This window comes from Lampris incognitus, chromosome 9, assembly GCF_029633865.1.
Source record: "Lampris incognitus isolate fLamInc1 chromosome 9, fLamInc1.hap2, whole genome shotgun sequence".
NCBI classification, from domain to species: Eukaryota; Metazoa; Chordata; class Actinopteri; order Lampriformes; family Lampridae; genus Lampris; species Lampris incognitus.
In genome coordinates this window covers 54,238,808-54,256,132 of record NC_079219.1, presented here as the reverse complement: position 1 = coordinate 54,256,132, position 17,325 = coordinate 54,238,808, and the positions used below count along the sequence as shown (strand labels likewise).

The 17,325-nt window shown below is 44.9% G+C and overlaps 1 protein-coding gene across 1 annotated transcript in view; it reads left to right on the top strand.

Moving 5' to 3' along the window:
• The first annotated feature begins 2,341 nt into the window (after nt 1-2,341).
• Nucleotides 2,342-17,325, top strand: part of itga8 (integrin, alpha 8) — a 103,491-nt gene continuing 88,507 nt past the window's right edge. Inside the window, 2 exon segments of the mRNA XM_056287023.1 lie at nt 2,342-2,437; nt 2,601-2,942. Of these exon segments, the coding sequence (XP_056142998.1) occupies nt 2,342-2,437; nt 2,601-2,942 (438 nt within the window).

Below are 17,325 nucleotides of genomic sequence, written 5' to 3'. Positions count from 1 at the left end.
AGCTCTTGCGTACATGAAAAGAAGGGAACTGCCGTTTCCCCCAGCCCACAGCAGTACAACACAAAGACAAAAACACATACAAAAACTACAAGAACACACATACCCAAACTAACACGTATAGCCGTATATCCGGTCTGCATGGGCTAGCAGTTAGCTTAGCCCGCCCCGCGTCCTATCAGACCGCCCTCGTCGTTTCCTCCTCGGGGCGCAGCTCCAGGCGGGGGCCGTGGTCCCCGGGCCCACCGCACGAAGCAGACCAAGCTCTCCCAGCCAGACACCCTCGACACACCTCCCCGCACTCCTCACGACAACATCAAAAACACCACCAGTCAACGACCGGTGAGGCCGCCGCCACACCGCCCTCGTGTTATTGGAACTGCCGGTCTGCATGGGCTAGCAGTTAGCTTAGCCTGCCCCGCTCTCTCAGCCCTCAAGCGAGGACAAAACGTAGACGCAGACATGGACAAAGACACCGCATGGACGGTACTGGGTGAGGCCGCTGCAAATGTGAATTCACGCCGCCATCTTTGGACACCGTTACTGGGTGAGGCCGCTGCAAACGCGAATTCGCGCAGCCATCTTCCCACACCCGGTGTGGGGAACTCATTTCCTATATTTGTCAGAATATGAACGTGCACTTGACCCATGGATTTTCAAAGTTTAATAACTTTGTGGGGGGGGGGGGGGGGGGTGCAGAGCTGCCGCTCCCTAAATGCTCCTGAAATTGTATATATTTGCATCAAAATTAGTTTTACATCAATTGCACAAAAAGTTACGATAAGCTCTATCTAAAACGACCACGAGCGGTCAAAATGACCGCATGTCATATCACTTTATGACGTGGGTTGTCACGTCATTTCCTTCGCGACGTTCATTGCTCTGTCCTAGAAACACAGTAGCGTTCTCATGGATGTATTATAGTAGAACTGGATACCGGGTCTAAAAATGGCCCCTGTTCATTCCAATGAGAATTGCTGGCCTGGCGCAAACGCCGAAAAGGTTTCTGGCTTCCGGGTTACTTCCGGGTACCTAGGCCCCACTGAATATGCGCAGTAGTGTTACTTCCATGATGCCTCCAGGCTATGAGAACGGCTCGTACACAGCCGTGCTGTGAAGGATTGCCAAGATGGCGCTCTGAGCGGTGACGTTTTCGTGAGCTCTGCAAACCTAATTGTTTTTTTTAACTAAATACGGTGAACAAGGAGTTTATTTGCGCCTATTGGACAATTACTACTCACCCGCAACTTTTGCTGACGCCAACAAACCAAAATGAGCAAACTTGAGAAAAGAAAGAACGAACCTAGGAAGTCTACAGCTAACATCAGCCCCGCTAGCAAGCCTGCTAACGTTAGCCAACCCAAGAAGTCAACTTGGACACCTGATAAGCCTGCTGACGGTAAACATACTTTTCTCCACTCCATGCATGACTATCTCGAAGCGGTACCCGAACCACCACAATTTGCCCTGATGGAAGAAGACTTTCCTTCGCCTCCTCTCACGCCATGTTGCTCTCCTGCCGGTAAGCTAAGAAAAGTTGGGGACGCGGAGACAACTACTGTTCTCTCCCAGCTCACGTCTCTTACTAGTGTAACCAGGTTAAAATCAATGTTTTATTTTATTTGAGTATGAAATATCACCAAATCCTGTCTGTGTGCTGTTATTTGTGTTTACTACATTTTATTTTATGTCATTATTTACTTTTATGTATGTTTTATAACGACCGTCATATACTTGTACTGTCGCTTTAAGAGAAAGGTCTTGTGGGTACACGGAAGAGGGAACGCGGGAGAGGCCATTTTCGTTTTGTGGGGGAGTCTCAAGCAGCGATCGAGCCGAGCCACACGTGTTTCTTACCGTAGCACAGTTTTGCTGGTTGAGGAGAACGTAACCTTGAGTATCCCTGTAAGAAGATACTGCAAGCGGTGGGAGAAAATACTTGTTTATCCTTTCTTACATCGGAGTCCCGTGGACGGTTTCTCCTTCTAACGCACACGAGTGAAGTCCGGGCAGTGGTTGAGCTTCGACCCCCACGTCCGTAAGAAACACCGCTCCAGCTGGAGGACTGGACGTTTGTCGAAGGGTTTGAAACCAAAATAAATGGCAAGGTGGGCCAAATAGAGTCCTGTGTGTCCCCCCTCCTTCCTTGATCATGATGATGATGATGATGATGATGAGAGACTGAGGGCCCCCCACAACACCTGGGGCCCCACCCAAAATAGAAAACAACGCAGAACTAACGATGAGAGTGACGGGCGTGCAGCAGGCTGACCAGCATAGAACAGCATAGGACTGCCCCCGTTACACTAGCCTGATTAACTCGAGGTCGGATACGCTGGAAACAATGGTCAGTGGCAACACCACAGTGATCTCCGAGGTGAACATGGCAGTTCAAGAGAACACTAAACAAATCACAGCCGTGAAGGAGTCATTTGATGCTGTATGTGCTGAGATAAATGATATGAAGGACAGAGTTGTCAACGTTGAATCACAGCTTGAAAAATACAAGGCATACGCTGAAACACTGGAGAAGCGGATCTCTCGCCTGGAGGGGGCGCTATTCACGCCGTTGGAATTTAAAACTATATGGCTTGGCCGAGAAGGGGAAGCAAGACTTGCGGCAAGAGGTTATCCAGGTGTGCCAGTCTGCTTTACCGGAGGTGAAGGATAAACTACCAGACGTGGTGGATACGGTGCACCGCCTCGGTCCTAAGAAACCCAGCAACCACCAACCCAGAGGCGTCATCATGCAGTTCACATCCAGGGTCCACCGTGATGCTGTCTGGCGGGCCGCAAAGAAGTCAGCCTTCCTGAAGGACAACAACTTAAAGCTGGCAGAGGATCTGTCAGCCGATGACCGCGACCGGAGAAACCGACTCTGGCCCGCCGTGGATAAAGCACGCAAGGAAAATAAGTTGGCGTGTTTCGTCGGGGGACGCGCGTTCGTGAATGGGCAAGAAATATTTCCACCTCAATGACGTTTTCTGAGGCAGCACAAGGTACAAACTGAAGTAATACACGGTTCAGCTGCCTTCTATTCATCTCTTACATTGACTGCTCTTTCTTCTTGTTACTTGATATTAGGTGTAATTGCACTTAAAAGCTAACCAGGTTTAAGCTGCCATATATTTCTCAGTTATTTATAATTTGAATATGCGCTTTATTTTAAGCACTCATGCATGCACTGAGTATTGTGTGAGTTGAACAGCAGCTATTTTTGTTGGACTGTTTAAAACGAGTGAGAGATTTCACTTTTTGCCTTCAAAACTCACACACTCACATGAGGTGAGCTATATGTTACTTTGGCTGTATTTTATTATAAATACGTTTTGTTATGGCTCAAGTTCACTGGTCCTTCATCCAGGGTTTGCAGTTCTCACCTTCAACAGTACTCTCTTAAGTGACCACACGTTCTCAACTTAACCACTTCTTCACTTATTTGGTCTAAGCTTTCACTTATTTGTCCTTTTTTCTTTTTTTCTTTCCTTGCTCTATCCTTATGTCGTTGTCTATTATCTCTTTAAATGCGAGAGGTTTAAGAAGCAATGTGAAACGTAAAGCCATATTTTTATATTATAAGCAGTTTGGCACAGATTTTTGCTTTATACAAGAGTCCCACTCAATTGAGCAAGACAAGTGTTTCTGGAGGTCGCAGTGGGGAAATGATTTGTGGTTGTCCCATGGTACAGAGCGTTCTGCTGGTGTTTGTATACTGAAAAACAGATTTAATGGAGCAATCTTAATCTCTGACTGTGATAAAGACGGTCATTATATTATTCTGATACTCGAGGTTGCACACTCTATCTATATTTTAGTCAATGTGTATAGATTTAACAGTCAAACAGAGAATAATCTTTATTTTGACAGGTTGGAAGAGCGTTTACTGCACTGGCTGTCCAAATATCCAGGTTCTTTTATAATCTTTGGTGGAGACTTTAATTGTATTTGATAATTGCATGGATAGGTGGCCTTCTAGGGGTTTAGACTTCTCTAACTCACATGTAAAGTTGTTTGCACAAAGATTTGATTTATTAGATTCATGGAGGGATTCTCATCCAGCTCAAAGAGCATACACATGGTGCAATAAGACACAAACCAGTCACTCACGGATTGATTATTGGCTTATTTCAAAAGACTTGAAAGAAGTTAAAACTGACATTTTTCCTACTCCGCTTTCAGATCACAAAACAATTCACTGAAATATCTCTTTGTCATCGTCTTCTGATGCTAAAGCGTCATATTGGAAGCTTAACAATACTATCCTTGAGCATAAGGAAGTAGTTACTGAAGTTCGTAGTTTAATAAGGCTTCACTGGAGCAAAGCTCGGGCTGAAAATATGTTTTGTAACAACTGGGAGCTTTTGAAATATGAACTTGGCAAATTTTGTCGTAAATATAGCATTTTTTGGCAAAGAAAAGAATGGCTGACGAGAATGAAACAATACATAAGATTACATCTTTAACATCCAAACCAAAAGAGGCTCTCAACGACTATGATAAGGCAGAACTAATTGACTTGCAGCATAGTTTGGATGAGATTTATAAGCGCAAAGCTGAAGGAGCATTTGTTAGGTCTCGCAAAAAGTGGCTTGAAGAAGGAGAGCAAAACTCTGCATATTTTTTCAGACTCGAGAAACACCAATCCAGCATTAACTCTATTCTACAACTAAATATTAATGGGACAATTTCTAATGATAAGAATACCATAGCAAAGTATTGTGCTGATTTTTATAGTAAACTATACTCTTCCAGTTATTGCCCTCAAGCTGCTTCTGATTTTTTTTAACTCCATAGATAATATTACTCAGCTGAGTGAGGCTGACAGTGAACTCTGTGATAGATCAATTTCTCTGAATGAGGTCGCAGATTCTATAAAGTGTCTAAAAGTTAATAAGTCTCCTGGTACAGATGGCCTTACTGCCGAACTTTATATGCAGTTCTCTGACAGCTTAGCCCCATTTCTTGTGGAAGTCTTTAAGGAAAGTATTGATAGGGGTGCGCTCCCTCCCACTTTATCTCAAGGCCTAATCACCCTGATTCCCAAACCTAGAAAGGACCCCTTATTCTTAGATAATTGGCGACCAATTTCCTTATTGAACATCGATTACAAGATACTAGCGCTGATTCTTGCAAATAGAGTAAAACCTGTTTTAGATAGTGTTATTGATCAGTGTCAGTCCCGGTTTATGCAGAATCGTCATATTTCAAATAACATAAGACTAATCTTAGATATAATAGACTACCCAGAATTTGTGCAGGATGAGAGTTTTATTCTTCTTTTGGATTTTTATAAGGCCTTTGACTCCTTAGAACATGATTTTATTATTACTGCTTTGAAAAAATTTGGTTGTGGTCAATCCTTTTGCACTGCAGTTCATACTTTATATTTCAATAGTAATAGTTCCATAAAACTTGTTAGTGGTATTTCCCCAAGATTTTCTTTGAAACGTGGAGTGAGGCAGGGGTGCCCCCTTTCAGTGTATCTGTTTCTTCTTTCTGTACAACTCCTTAATTTACATATTAAACTTAGTTCATTAAAGGGTATGGTCGTAGCTGACAGAGAAATACTTATAAGTCAACTGGCAGATGACACGGCTCTCTTTCTCAGAGATGCCTCGCAAGTTTCTGTCGCTATCAACAGTATCCAGTCCTTCTCGAAAGCCTCTGGACTTTTCCTTAATCTTGATAAATGTGAACTTTTGCCTGTTAAAGACTGTTTGGCGACCTCAATTCATGGGATTCCTGTGAAAGACTCTGTAACATACCTCGGTATTCAAATCACTAAAGATAGGCAATCCAGAAGCTCTGTAAACTTCAGCCCTATTATAGAAAAGTCCCAAAAAATCTTTAATCACTGGCTGCAGAGAGACTTGTCTCTAAGGGGTAGAGTTCTGCTTTCGAAGGCAGAAGGAATCTCTCGTCTAACCTATGCTGCTCAGTCCTTACATGTCGATAACACAATCTGCAAATCAATTGATAAAATGTTAAACAATTTTTATGGAAAAACAAAACCCACTATTTACGAAAATCTGTTACTTTAAGCGCATATGACAAAGGTGGTTTGAATTTTATTGATTTTGGTGCACTCAACAATACCTTCAAGTTAAACTGGATAAAAAAATATTTGAAAAATCCCACATCTATCTGGAATTTCATTTCACATCATTTGTTCTCAAACTTAGGCGGCCTTAATTTCCTGCTGCTATGTAATTATAGCATTCCAAAAATACCTCTGAAACTTTCTCACTTCCATCAACAGGTCCTTTTAGCGTGGGCATTGATATACAAACACAATTTCTCTCCACAGAATTGTTTCATCTGGAACAACTGTAATATTGTTTATAAGAACAAAACATTGTTTTTGGACAGATGGTTTAACAATGGTCTTGTTTTAGTTGGTCAATTGTTCAAAAAAGATGGGCTGCTATATAGTTACTCTGAATTTCTAATGAGATATAATGTACCAGTAACGCCTAGAGAATTTTCGATGGTATTTGATGCTGTCCCTTCTGGTTTGTGCATGTTATTCAGGTCCTCTGGCAGCACTCCTCTCATATCATTCAACCCTCCTGATGTGTCACAGTCTCCTTTTGGTACTGTCTGCTTCTCATCGTGTAAACTTCTGAAGTCCAGAATAAGAGCCATGTTTCAGGATAGCCTAGTTTCCGTCCCACCAGCCACATTTTTTTGGAATAACTTTGTGAATGATGTTGAATGGAAGAAAGTTTGGTCGTTACCACAAGGATTTTTTTTAACAAACAAAGTCAAAGAGATTTCATTTAAATTGCTACACAAATTCTACCCTGCAAAACAATATTTATCAAAGTTTAAAAATGATACAGATGTTGAATGTTCTTTTTGCCAAATGCATCCTGAAACATGTGTCCACTTATTCTGGTCATGTCAGTTCACTTATCAATTCTGGAGAGACTTCCGCAAGTTTATCGCTGATTTTGTCTTTTCTGATTTTCACCTTTACTATAAGAATGTTATTTTTGGTTTTCATAATTTTAATCACAAAGATGGTGATGCATTCTTTTTTATAAATATGCTTTTATTTTTAGCCAAGTTTCATATACATAAATGTAAATTCTCCAACAGAAAGCCTGAACTCTTTGCACTTAAAAAAGAAGTTGAACAATATTTAAGGACAATATCTACTTCAAAAAACACAAAAGCTTTAAAAACTATCAACATTTGCAAATCTCTGAATATGTTTACATAAAATATGATCTCGCCTTTATTTTTTTTCTGTTATTTTTATTTATTTTTTATAATTTGCTTTTCTCTTTTGTGTCTTTATTGTTTTTTATCTTCAATCTATTGTTTTTGTGGTGTCTCGTGTGTCTCTTTTGCTCTGTTTGAATGTATTTGAAGTATCAATAAAGTAAGAAAAAAAAGGATGTATTATAGTAGAACTGGATACCGGATCTAAAAATGGCCCCTGTTCATTCCAATGAGAATTGCTGGCCTGGCGCCAAAGCCGAAAAGGTTTCTGGCTTCCGGGTTACTTCCGGGTACCTGGGCCCCACTGAATATGCGCAGTAGTGTTACTTCCATGATGCCTCCAGGCTATGAGAACGGCTCGTACACAGCCGTGCCGTCATGCAGGGGAAAAAAAAAATTTTCTGGGCTTTAGACAATTTTTAAAAAGATTAAACCCCCATGGCTTAAAAATATACAATACAAAGAGTAATAATTGACCATGATTATAGCTGCAGGTGTCCTGTCAAACAGGCGTCTCTTTTACAATGGTGGTCTATGGGGAAAATCTTTTTGGGCCGCAGGGGATTTTTCGCTGCAATACCGCGAGTGACCACCGGGGGGGAAATTGGCTGCAAGGCTGAGCGGCCGGCGGCGCCGTATCCAGTTCTACTGTAATACGTCCATAAGCGTTCTCCAGTGCAGAGTAATAGTCTAAACTTGATTTTTGGTCATTGCCAACATGTCTGGTTACAGACGCCATTTCAGATTCACCATGACTACCACCGAGACGCTGCAGTATTTACAGGCGTTGGACAGTGGCCATTTTAAATTGTTTGAAAAATAGTATTAAAGTTGTTAAAATGTTAATTTTGGTGTCAGTCGTTTCTTAACAGACATACTATCTTATGCAATGCATTAATATTTCAATTGGGTATTTATCTTGACACAATATAGAATTTAAACCCAGCCGTCATTTTGACCGCCCATGGTCGTTTTATGTAGGAGTGAAATCCCGATCATTCTAGTGCTAAAGTACCGATGCTGTTTAGCTCTTCTCCTCACCAAACCTCACACTTGTGGCCACGCATTGAGACATCACAAGGACGTATTTGTCATATACGTCCATATGATGTCTATTGACCCCCTCCAACTCTCTGACCCCCTCCAACTCTGATCTGCTCTCCACTGCTCTCCCCCTGGAACCAGCCTCTACCTCACCTGATGATCTCACCAATCACCTCAACGCCACTCTGTCTGCCTCCCTCAACACGCTGGCCCCTCTCAAAACAAAAACAGTCTCCTTCAACACCTCTGCACCCTGGTTCACACCTGAGCTCAATGAAACAGACTGCCCGCCAACTGGAACGACTCGTCAAGAAAACGTCTCTCACTGTACATCAAGAAGCCCACAACCTCCACCTCTCTGCCTACAAAGATGCCCTCACTGCCGCCAAGTCTGCCTATTTTTCCACCATCATTAATGATTCCAACCGTAACCCCCGCACCCTCTTCTCCACTGTAAACAACCTCCTCAAGCCCCGTGCCGATGCCCTCTCCAACTCTACTCCTGAACAATGCAACTAATTTCTCCAATTTTTTGCAGACAAAATCGCCGCTATCAACAAATCACTGTCCCCTGCATCTGACTCGGCAGCACCTACTCCAGCCCCTCTTCTCCCCATTCCTCTTGACCTCCCTACCCCTCCTTCTGATCGCTGCCTCTCCCGGTTTGTTCCAGTTGCTCCTACCACTATCTTTGAACTCATCAGCTCATCAAAATCCACAACCTGCTCCCTTGATCCCCTCCCCACCCCGCCTACTAAAGAAATGCTTCCCTGCCCCATGCCCCTACCTCGCCAACCTTTTCAATTCCTCACTGTCCCATGGAATTGTCCCCTCTGCCTACAAAACTGCAGCTGTCACCCCAATTCTCATTAAACCCTGACTTGATCCATCCTGCCTCAACCACTACTGGCCAATTTCCAATCTCCCCTTCCTCTCTAAAACCCTGGAACGCATTGTCGCCACACAACTCCAAACCTACCTACACTCCAACAACCTACTCGAACCCCTCCAGTCCAGTTTTCGCCCACTCCACAGCACTAAAACTGCACTCCTTAAAGTACTTAATGACCTCCTCACCTCTGCTGATACTGGAACCCTTAACATCCTCATCCTCCTCGACTTGAGTGCAGCCTTCGATACTGTGAGCCACAACATCCTGCTCACCAGACTGAAAGATGTCCCTATTGAAGGCACCGTAGTCAACTGGCTCCAGTCCTACCTCTCCAACAGGTCACATTACATTGCTTTACATTACAGTCATTTAGCCGATGCTTTTATCCAAAGCGACTTACAATAAGTGCATTTAACGTAGGAAATCTGGTGAGCTACTAGTCATCAGAGGTCATAAGTGCATCTTCTCTCTAAACAAGCATCTAAGAGCAAAACCAGTGCTAAAGTAAAAGTGCAGGAAAGAGTTTTTTTTTTTAAATGAGTGAATACAGTAAGTGCTAAGAACAAGTAACAGGGTAGTAGTTCTTGAAGAGGTGAGTTTTCAACCTGCGCCGAAAGATGGGCAGCGACTCCGCTGTCCTGACATCAGTGGGGAGTTCATTCCACCACTGTGGGGCCAGGACAGAAAAAAGCCATGACCGGGTCGATCGGCAGCAAGGGCCTATGAGCAACGGGGTAACCAGGCGTCCCGAGGCAACAGAGCGAAGTGGTCGGGCAGGGGTGTAGGGCTTGACCATGGCCTGGAGATAGGAAGGAGCTGTTCCTTTCACTGCCCTGTAGGCTAGCACCAGAGTCTTAAACTGGATGCGAGCAGCTACTGGGAGCCAGTGTAGGGACATGAGAAGAGGAATTGTGTGGGAGAACTTAGGGCGGTTGAACACCAGATGAGCTGCAGCTTTCTGAACAAGCTCCAGAGGTCTGATGGCCGACGCCGGGGCGCCAGCAAGGAGGGAGTTGCCGTAGTCCAGCCGGGAGATGACCAGAGCCTGGATGAGCACCTGTGCCATCTTGTCGGTGAGGAATGGGCGAATCCTCCTGATGTTATAGAGGAGAAATCTGCAGGAGCGAGCAACCGATGCAACGTTTTCAGAAAACGACAGTTGGTCATCCAGGATCACACCCAGATTCCTCACAGTCCGTCACACTTCATCTCACTTCACAACCACTCCTCTGTTCCATCTACAGTCACACAAGGTGTTCCCCAAGGTTTTGTATTCAGCCCACTCCTTTTCATCATCTCCTCCCTCTTGGTCAGTTTCTCTGCCATTTCAACTTAGACTTCCACTGTTATGCTGTTGACACCCAGATATACCTCAGCACCAAATCCCCTCACAATCCACCCCTCTCTCACATCGACTCCTGTCTGTCTGCAATTAAAGTCTGGAAGCAGCAAAATCTTCTCAAACTCAACAGTGACAAAACTGAACTTATTTTCATTGGCTCCAAGTCCACTTTCAGCCAAATCAACAACCTTGCACTCACCATCGATGGCACTACTGTCTCCCCTTCCTCCCAGGCACGCAACCTTGGTGTGATCCTTGATCCCATCCTCTCCCTTGAGCCACATATCCACCAAATGGTCAAATCCTCCTTCTACCACATTGCAAAAATAAGATCCTCTCTCACACGCCCTGCTGCTGAGATACTGATCCATGCCTTCATCTCCTCCCGCCTTGATTACTGCAACTCACTCCTCTATGGCATCAGTGCTAGCTCTATAAGAGACTCCAATTGATCCAGAACGCATCCGCCCGACTTTTAACTTTCACCAAATCCTGGCACCACATCACCCCAGTCCTAAAAGACCTCCACTGGCTACCCATCTCCCACCGGATCAATTACAAAATCCTGGTTCTTACTTATAAAGCTCTTCACAAACTGGCTCCCCCATACCTCACCGATCTCCTCTCCCCCTACCAACCCTCTCGATCCCTCAGATCCAGCTCAGCCTCCCTTCTCTCTACCCCCAGGTCCAGCCTCCACGGCTTTGGTGACCGAGCCTTCTCCAGGGCAGCTCCCAGGCTCTGGAACTCACTTCCCCAAATCATTAGAGACTCAGAATCCCTCCCACTCTTCCAATCCCGTCTCAAGACACGCCTTTTCTCCATTGCCTTCTCGTGCCCCCCGTCCACTCATCTATCCCTGGTCTGGGGCAGGCTGGGGACTGAGCGCTCGACCTGCCCCCTCCCTCAACTCCCTCCCCAACTCCCTCCCCAAGCGCATCGGACACTGCTGCGGGCTGCCCACATTCAGGTCATTGGTCGGGATTCACCTATTCAGACTTCATCTGTGATTTATGTGATTTATGATGTTTGTTTTTCTTTCCCTTTTGTATCTGTCCTAGTCGGAGAGTACTGCTGGCGTCGTGTGTGGCTGCCGCTTCTCCCTCTCGTAGCCCCCCTTCCCATCCACCCCTGTATGTCTCTGTTATGTTTATCTGACGTCTTGTTTCACCCCGTTTATTGTAAATCGACTTTGAGTGTTTGAAAAGCGCTATATAAGTTTAATGTATTATTATTATTATTATTATTATTATATATTCAGAGACCAAACTGCCACTTTCTTAACTCCACTGGACTCTGGCGACGTTGGATCCTTCACGTGAATAATGACCAAAGTGTCTCTCACATAAACAAAATCCATCTCCACAAAGCAGAGCATCAGATAAAGTCGGGTGATTCGTTCGCTCATATCGTGGCTCGTTTCTGTCGCTAATGGTTTCATCAGGCATTATGAGACTTAATGGGGGAAGCCTTGGCACGTGTACAGCGTCCATAATAGGACACTGTACACGTGACAGTGCTGTTGAGTGTTTTTGAGACGCTGCACGGATGAGGAGACAGAAGTATGGTCACTATTAAATGGTGAGGGCAAGTGCTTGAATGTCACTTGGCTGTAGGGGCGTCCGGGTAGCATAGCGGTCCATTCCGTTGCCTACCAACACGGGGATTGCCGGTTCGAATCCCCGTGTTACCCTCGGCTTGGTCGGGCGTCCCTACAGATACGGTTGGCTTTGCAGATAGCATCCGGATGTGGGCCACGTCAGGCAATGATGCGGCACTGATGGCCTTCTTCTGGCCCTGACAAAATGGATGTGAGCCTGAAGTGGCCCACATGTGTAACAGCAAATATGGCCCAAATCAAATGTGGGCCTTTTTTGGCAAAGATGCATGTGATCTGGATGTGACCCTGAAGTGGCCCGTGTGGTAAATGGTGAATATGGCCCAAATATCACAAAACAAGTATGGGCCACCTTTGGTAAATATGTGGCACATGTGGCATTGCTATGGCTTGGTTCTGGCCCAGATCTGGCAAACAGGAGCGGACCGCCCAAGTGCCATCGTTCAACACGGTGTAGGACGGGTCCGGGCCACAGCAATTTTGCTATCTGGGTGTCTTCGGGTGAGAAGCCGGATATGGGTATGTGTCCTGGTCACTGCACTAGCGCCTCCTCTGGTCGGTCGGGGCGCCTGTTCGGGGGGAAGGGGGCTGGGGGGGGGGTAGCGTGATCCTCCCACGCGCTACGTCCCCCTGGCGAATCTGTGTCGGAAGAGGCATGTGGTAGTCTGCAGCCCTCCCCGGATCGGCAGAGGGGTGGCGCAGCGACCGGGATGGCTCGGAAGAGTGGGGTAATTGGCCGGATACAATCGGGGAGGGAAAAAAATGGGTGAGGAATTAAAAAAAAAAGATATTTAGCTGCAGCTCAGCACACAAGGCACACTTATCTTAATGAGTGTGGGTATGTGCACGAGTATGCGTCCATGAATGGGAGCGTGGTCGTAATGGCTGGGCGATGGCTAATGGACGGGGCTAATGGAAAGAGGATGCAAGCCTAATCTGTGACTGGACAGTCTCAATGGGAGTGTGCGCGTGGGGGCAGGCAAATAGATATGATTACTATGTAAATAACAACTGCGTGTGTAGTCACTGGACTATAGAGAACTACTTCATGTATTGGAAATATACGTGCCTGTCGTAATGAGTCTAAAATTAGCGGCAGTGTGCGTCTTGGGGCACTTATTAGGGGCAGATTTGGACGGGGGAAGGTCATCCCGCGCGCAGACACATTTCTGTGTGTTCCTTGAAACAGAATAACGTGTGTAAGTATTTTCACTGGACGTGGCACAGCGGAGGAAGCGACAGATGCTTAAGCAATCGGCGGAGGGAAGGCGGAGTCCTCATTAAGACCCCGTTTACACCGGGTTTTAAAATGCGGTTTTTGCGATCGGGTCACAAGTGGACAGTGTTACATACACGTGGAAACGACCACCAAAACGTTGTGAACCGGTTACTCAAACCATTTGCCTAGGTGACCTGGGACGCATTTGACCACGTACCTTTTGTAGTGTAAACGCTGATGCGTCCCCGACAAGGACGTAACAGGAAATCTTCTTCTTCTTCTTCGGAGTAATGAAATCGGATCACAAGTGGCCAGCAGGACACATTTGAAGATGCTTGATAGAAACAGGGGTAAATGGCGATGTGTCTCGCTGTCCACTTGTGATCCGATCGCCCAAAACGCATTTTAAAACCAGGTGTAAACAGGGTCATAATAGACCCAGACACGCCGAAACACTTCTACCTGCGGAGAGGACGCCACACAGGTCACACACAGGTTCCTCTCTCTCTCTCCATCTCGCTCCATCGTTCTTACCATTTTTGTCTCTGTTCTCTTTGTGTGTGTGTGCGCGCGTGCGTGCGTGTGTGTGCGTGTGTGTGTGTGAGAGAAACGCAACACATCAGTGTCTGTGCTTCTTTGTCCTCATGTTTTTGCCAAACGAATGAAAAAGAACAGACCCTGCACCCCCATCCCTGTCTCTCACACAGACGTACACACACAGACACACACACGTAGACACACACAGACACACACACATAGACATAGCCCCTTCATACTAGACAAGGATTACATGTCTATGTATCCTATGGATGGATGAAAAATGATGAGGGTTTACATACGTACATAACAGAAGAAAGAGGGATTAGGCAGTCTTAAAGGAAATGGAGGGATGGATGTTTGGAGAGGGGTCAGGAGCAGAAGGTGTGTGTGTGCTTGTGTGTGTGTGCGTGTGTGTGTGTGTGTGTTTGAGGGGGGCTGTCTAATTTCTCCATCTGGTATGTCAAGGTTGCTTATAGGGGCTCTTATCTTCAACGCCTAATGTAAAATGTTCTCTCTCTCTCTCTCTCTCTCTCTCTCTCTCTCTCTCTCTCTCTCTCTCCCTCTCACACCTGTTTCTTATCACTACGCGAGCCAACACAACCCAGTGCTCGGCTCGCTAACGAGGCTTCTGTCGTTATGACGCCATGCGACGTGTGCGGACGTCACGGCAAAGTGGGCGGAGTTTCCAAAAACCTCTCGCGCGACAAGCTCGTCACGTCGTTGTTGCCAGCAGACGCATCAGTCCCTGACGTGCCTACGTGGTTGGACGTGGTTGTGAGGGTTTTTCTCTGAGCTCTCTGTAATTTAATTTCTTTATTGGTTTTTCATTATAATGCAGTATATTACACTGGAAGTTTTAAATGAACAAACACAACACCCCCCCAACACACACACACACACACGTGTTTAGAGCCAACGTCAGTATAAATCACATGACAATGTCAATCACGCAATTCCATGGCACCTCTAACAAAGAAAGGATATACATAAACAAAAAGTTGCGTCATTGCAACAAATTTTCAAAACGTGCCTTTGGTGTAACTTTTGATTCCCGCCCTGAGTGTTCTCCCATATCGCCACATTTTATAAAATCATTAGACGGTTTCCAGACCCCCTCGGAAAACCTCAATTTGTTTTCTGAGATGTGTGTCATTCTCTCCACTGACACACAACACTGCGCCATATTTTGACCCAAACACCGGCTGCAGGTGCCACGGCTTCCTTCCAGGTCACCGTCATCATTCATTTTGCCTGCAACGTGGCAAAAATCAATACATTTATATTTTCTGGTTTTTCAAAAGAGATCTGTTAGATGCAAGTGTGGCAACATCATCGTGGAGTCTAGCGGAATATTCATAGGCAACATGATGAATGAATGAATGATTTTATTGATCACCTCATTTTATGGAACACAGCTCATAAGAAACGTAAAAGAGACGCCCTCTTGTACATCTGCCCTCCATGCATCACGTCTGGATACCGGGCTCTCATTAGACAGATGCCAGCCAGATCAAACATCACTATTGCAATTCTTGGTTAAAAAGATAAAAATCATCAAAGGACGGAAGTGCGGGAATTACCGACGACTGGTTTTTGCACAGAAGAGCTCAAACTCCCCGGCCGCAGGTACTTAAACAAACCTTTCCTTGGGGCGTTATAGAGAGATTAACGGTCACAGCACCTCCATCTTGGCTTCCGTGTCTGGCAGCCCGCCTCGTTTCTATTGGCCGCCCGGGGTGTCGTCACAGCGCCCGCGCTTTGTTCCACACAGCGGTTGGAGGGAAGCGATGGGTTCCCGCGCGCAGCGGTGCCGCTGTCGCGTAACTGTGAAGCTCCGGGGACTCGGGTCACCGTTTAACCTGTCCGTCATGTGGATTTGGATCAAAATCTGTCCGTCATGTGGATTTAGATCAAAACCTGTCCATCATGTGAATTTAGATCAAAACCTGTCCATCATGTGGATTTAGATCAAAACCTGTCCATCATGTGGATTTAGATCAAAACCTGTCCATCGTGTGACTTTAGATCAAAACCTGTCCGTCATGTGAATTTAGATTCGAACCTGTCCATCATGTGGATTTAGATCAAAACCTGTCCATCATGTGGATTTAGATAGCAACCTGTCCATCATGTGGAATTAGATCAAAACCTGTCCATCATGTGATTTTAGATCAAAACCTGTCCATCATGTGGATTTAGATCAAAACCTGTCCATCATGTGGATTTAGATCAAAACCTGTCCATCATGTGGATTTAGATCAAAACCTGTCCATCATGTGGATTTAGATCAAAACCTGTCCATCATGTGAATTTAGATCAAAACCTGTCCATCATGTGGATTTAGATCAAAACCTGTCCATCATGTGGATTTAGATCAAAACCTGTCCATCATGTGAATTTAGATCAAAACCTGTCCATCGTGTGACTTTAGATCAAAACCTGTCCGTCATGTGAATTTAGATCAAAACCTGTCCATCATGTGAATTTAGATCAAAACCTGTCCGTCGTGTCGATTTAGATCAAAACTGTCCATCATGTGACTTTAGATCAAAACCTGTCCGTCATGTGGATTTAGATCAAAACCTGTCCATCATGTGAATTTAGATCAAAACCTGTCCATCATGTGGATTTAGATCAAAACCCATGTGGATTTAGATCAAAACCTGTCCATCACTAGGGATTTAGATCCAAACCTGTCCATCATGTGGATTTAGATCCAAACCTGTCCATCGTGTGACTTTAGATCAAACCTGTCCATCATGTGGATTTAGATTCAAACCTGTCCATCATGTGGATTTAGATCAAAACCTGTCCATCATGTGGATTTAGATCCAAACCTGTCCATCGTGTGACTTTAGATCAAAACCTGTCCATCATGTGGATTTAGATCCAAACCTGTCCATCGTGTGACTTTAGATCAAAACCTGTCCATCATGTGGATTTAGATTCAAACCTGTCCATCATGTGGATTTAGATCAAAACCTGTCCATCTGTGGATTTAGATCAAAACCTGTCCATCATGTGGATTTAGATCAAAACCTGTCCATCATGTGGATTTAGATCAAAACCTGTCCGTCATGTGAATTTAGATCAAAACCTGTCCATCATGTGGATTTAGATCAAAACCCATGTGGATTTAGATCAAAACCTGTCCATCATGTGGATTTAGATCAAAACCCATGTGGATTTAGATAGCAACCTGTCCCTCATGTGGATTTAGATCAAAACCCATGTGGATTTAGATCAAAACCTGTCCATCATGTGGATTTAGATCAAAACCTGTCCATCATGTGAATTTAGATCAAAACCTGTCCATCATGTGAATTTAGATCAAAACCTGTCCATCATGTGAATTTAGATCAAAACCTGTCCGTCATGTGAATTTAGATCAAAACCTGTCCATCATGTGGATTTAGATCAAAACCCATTTGGATTTAGATCAAAAC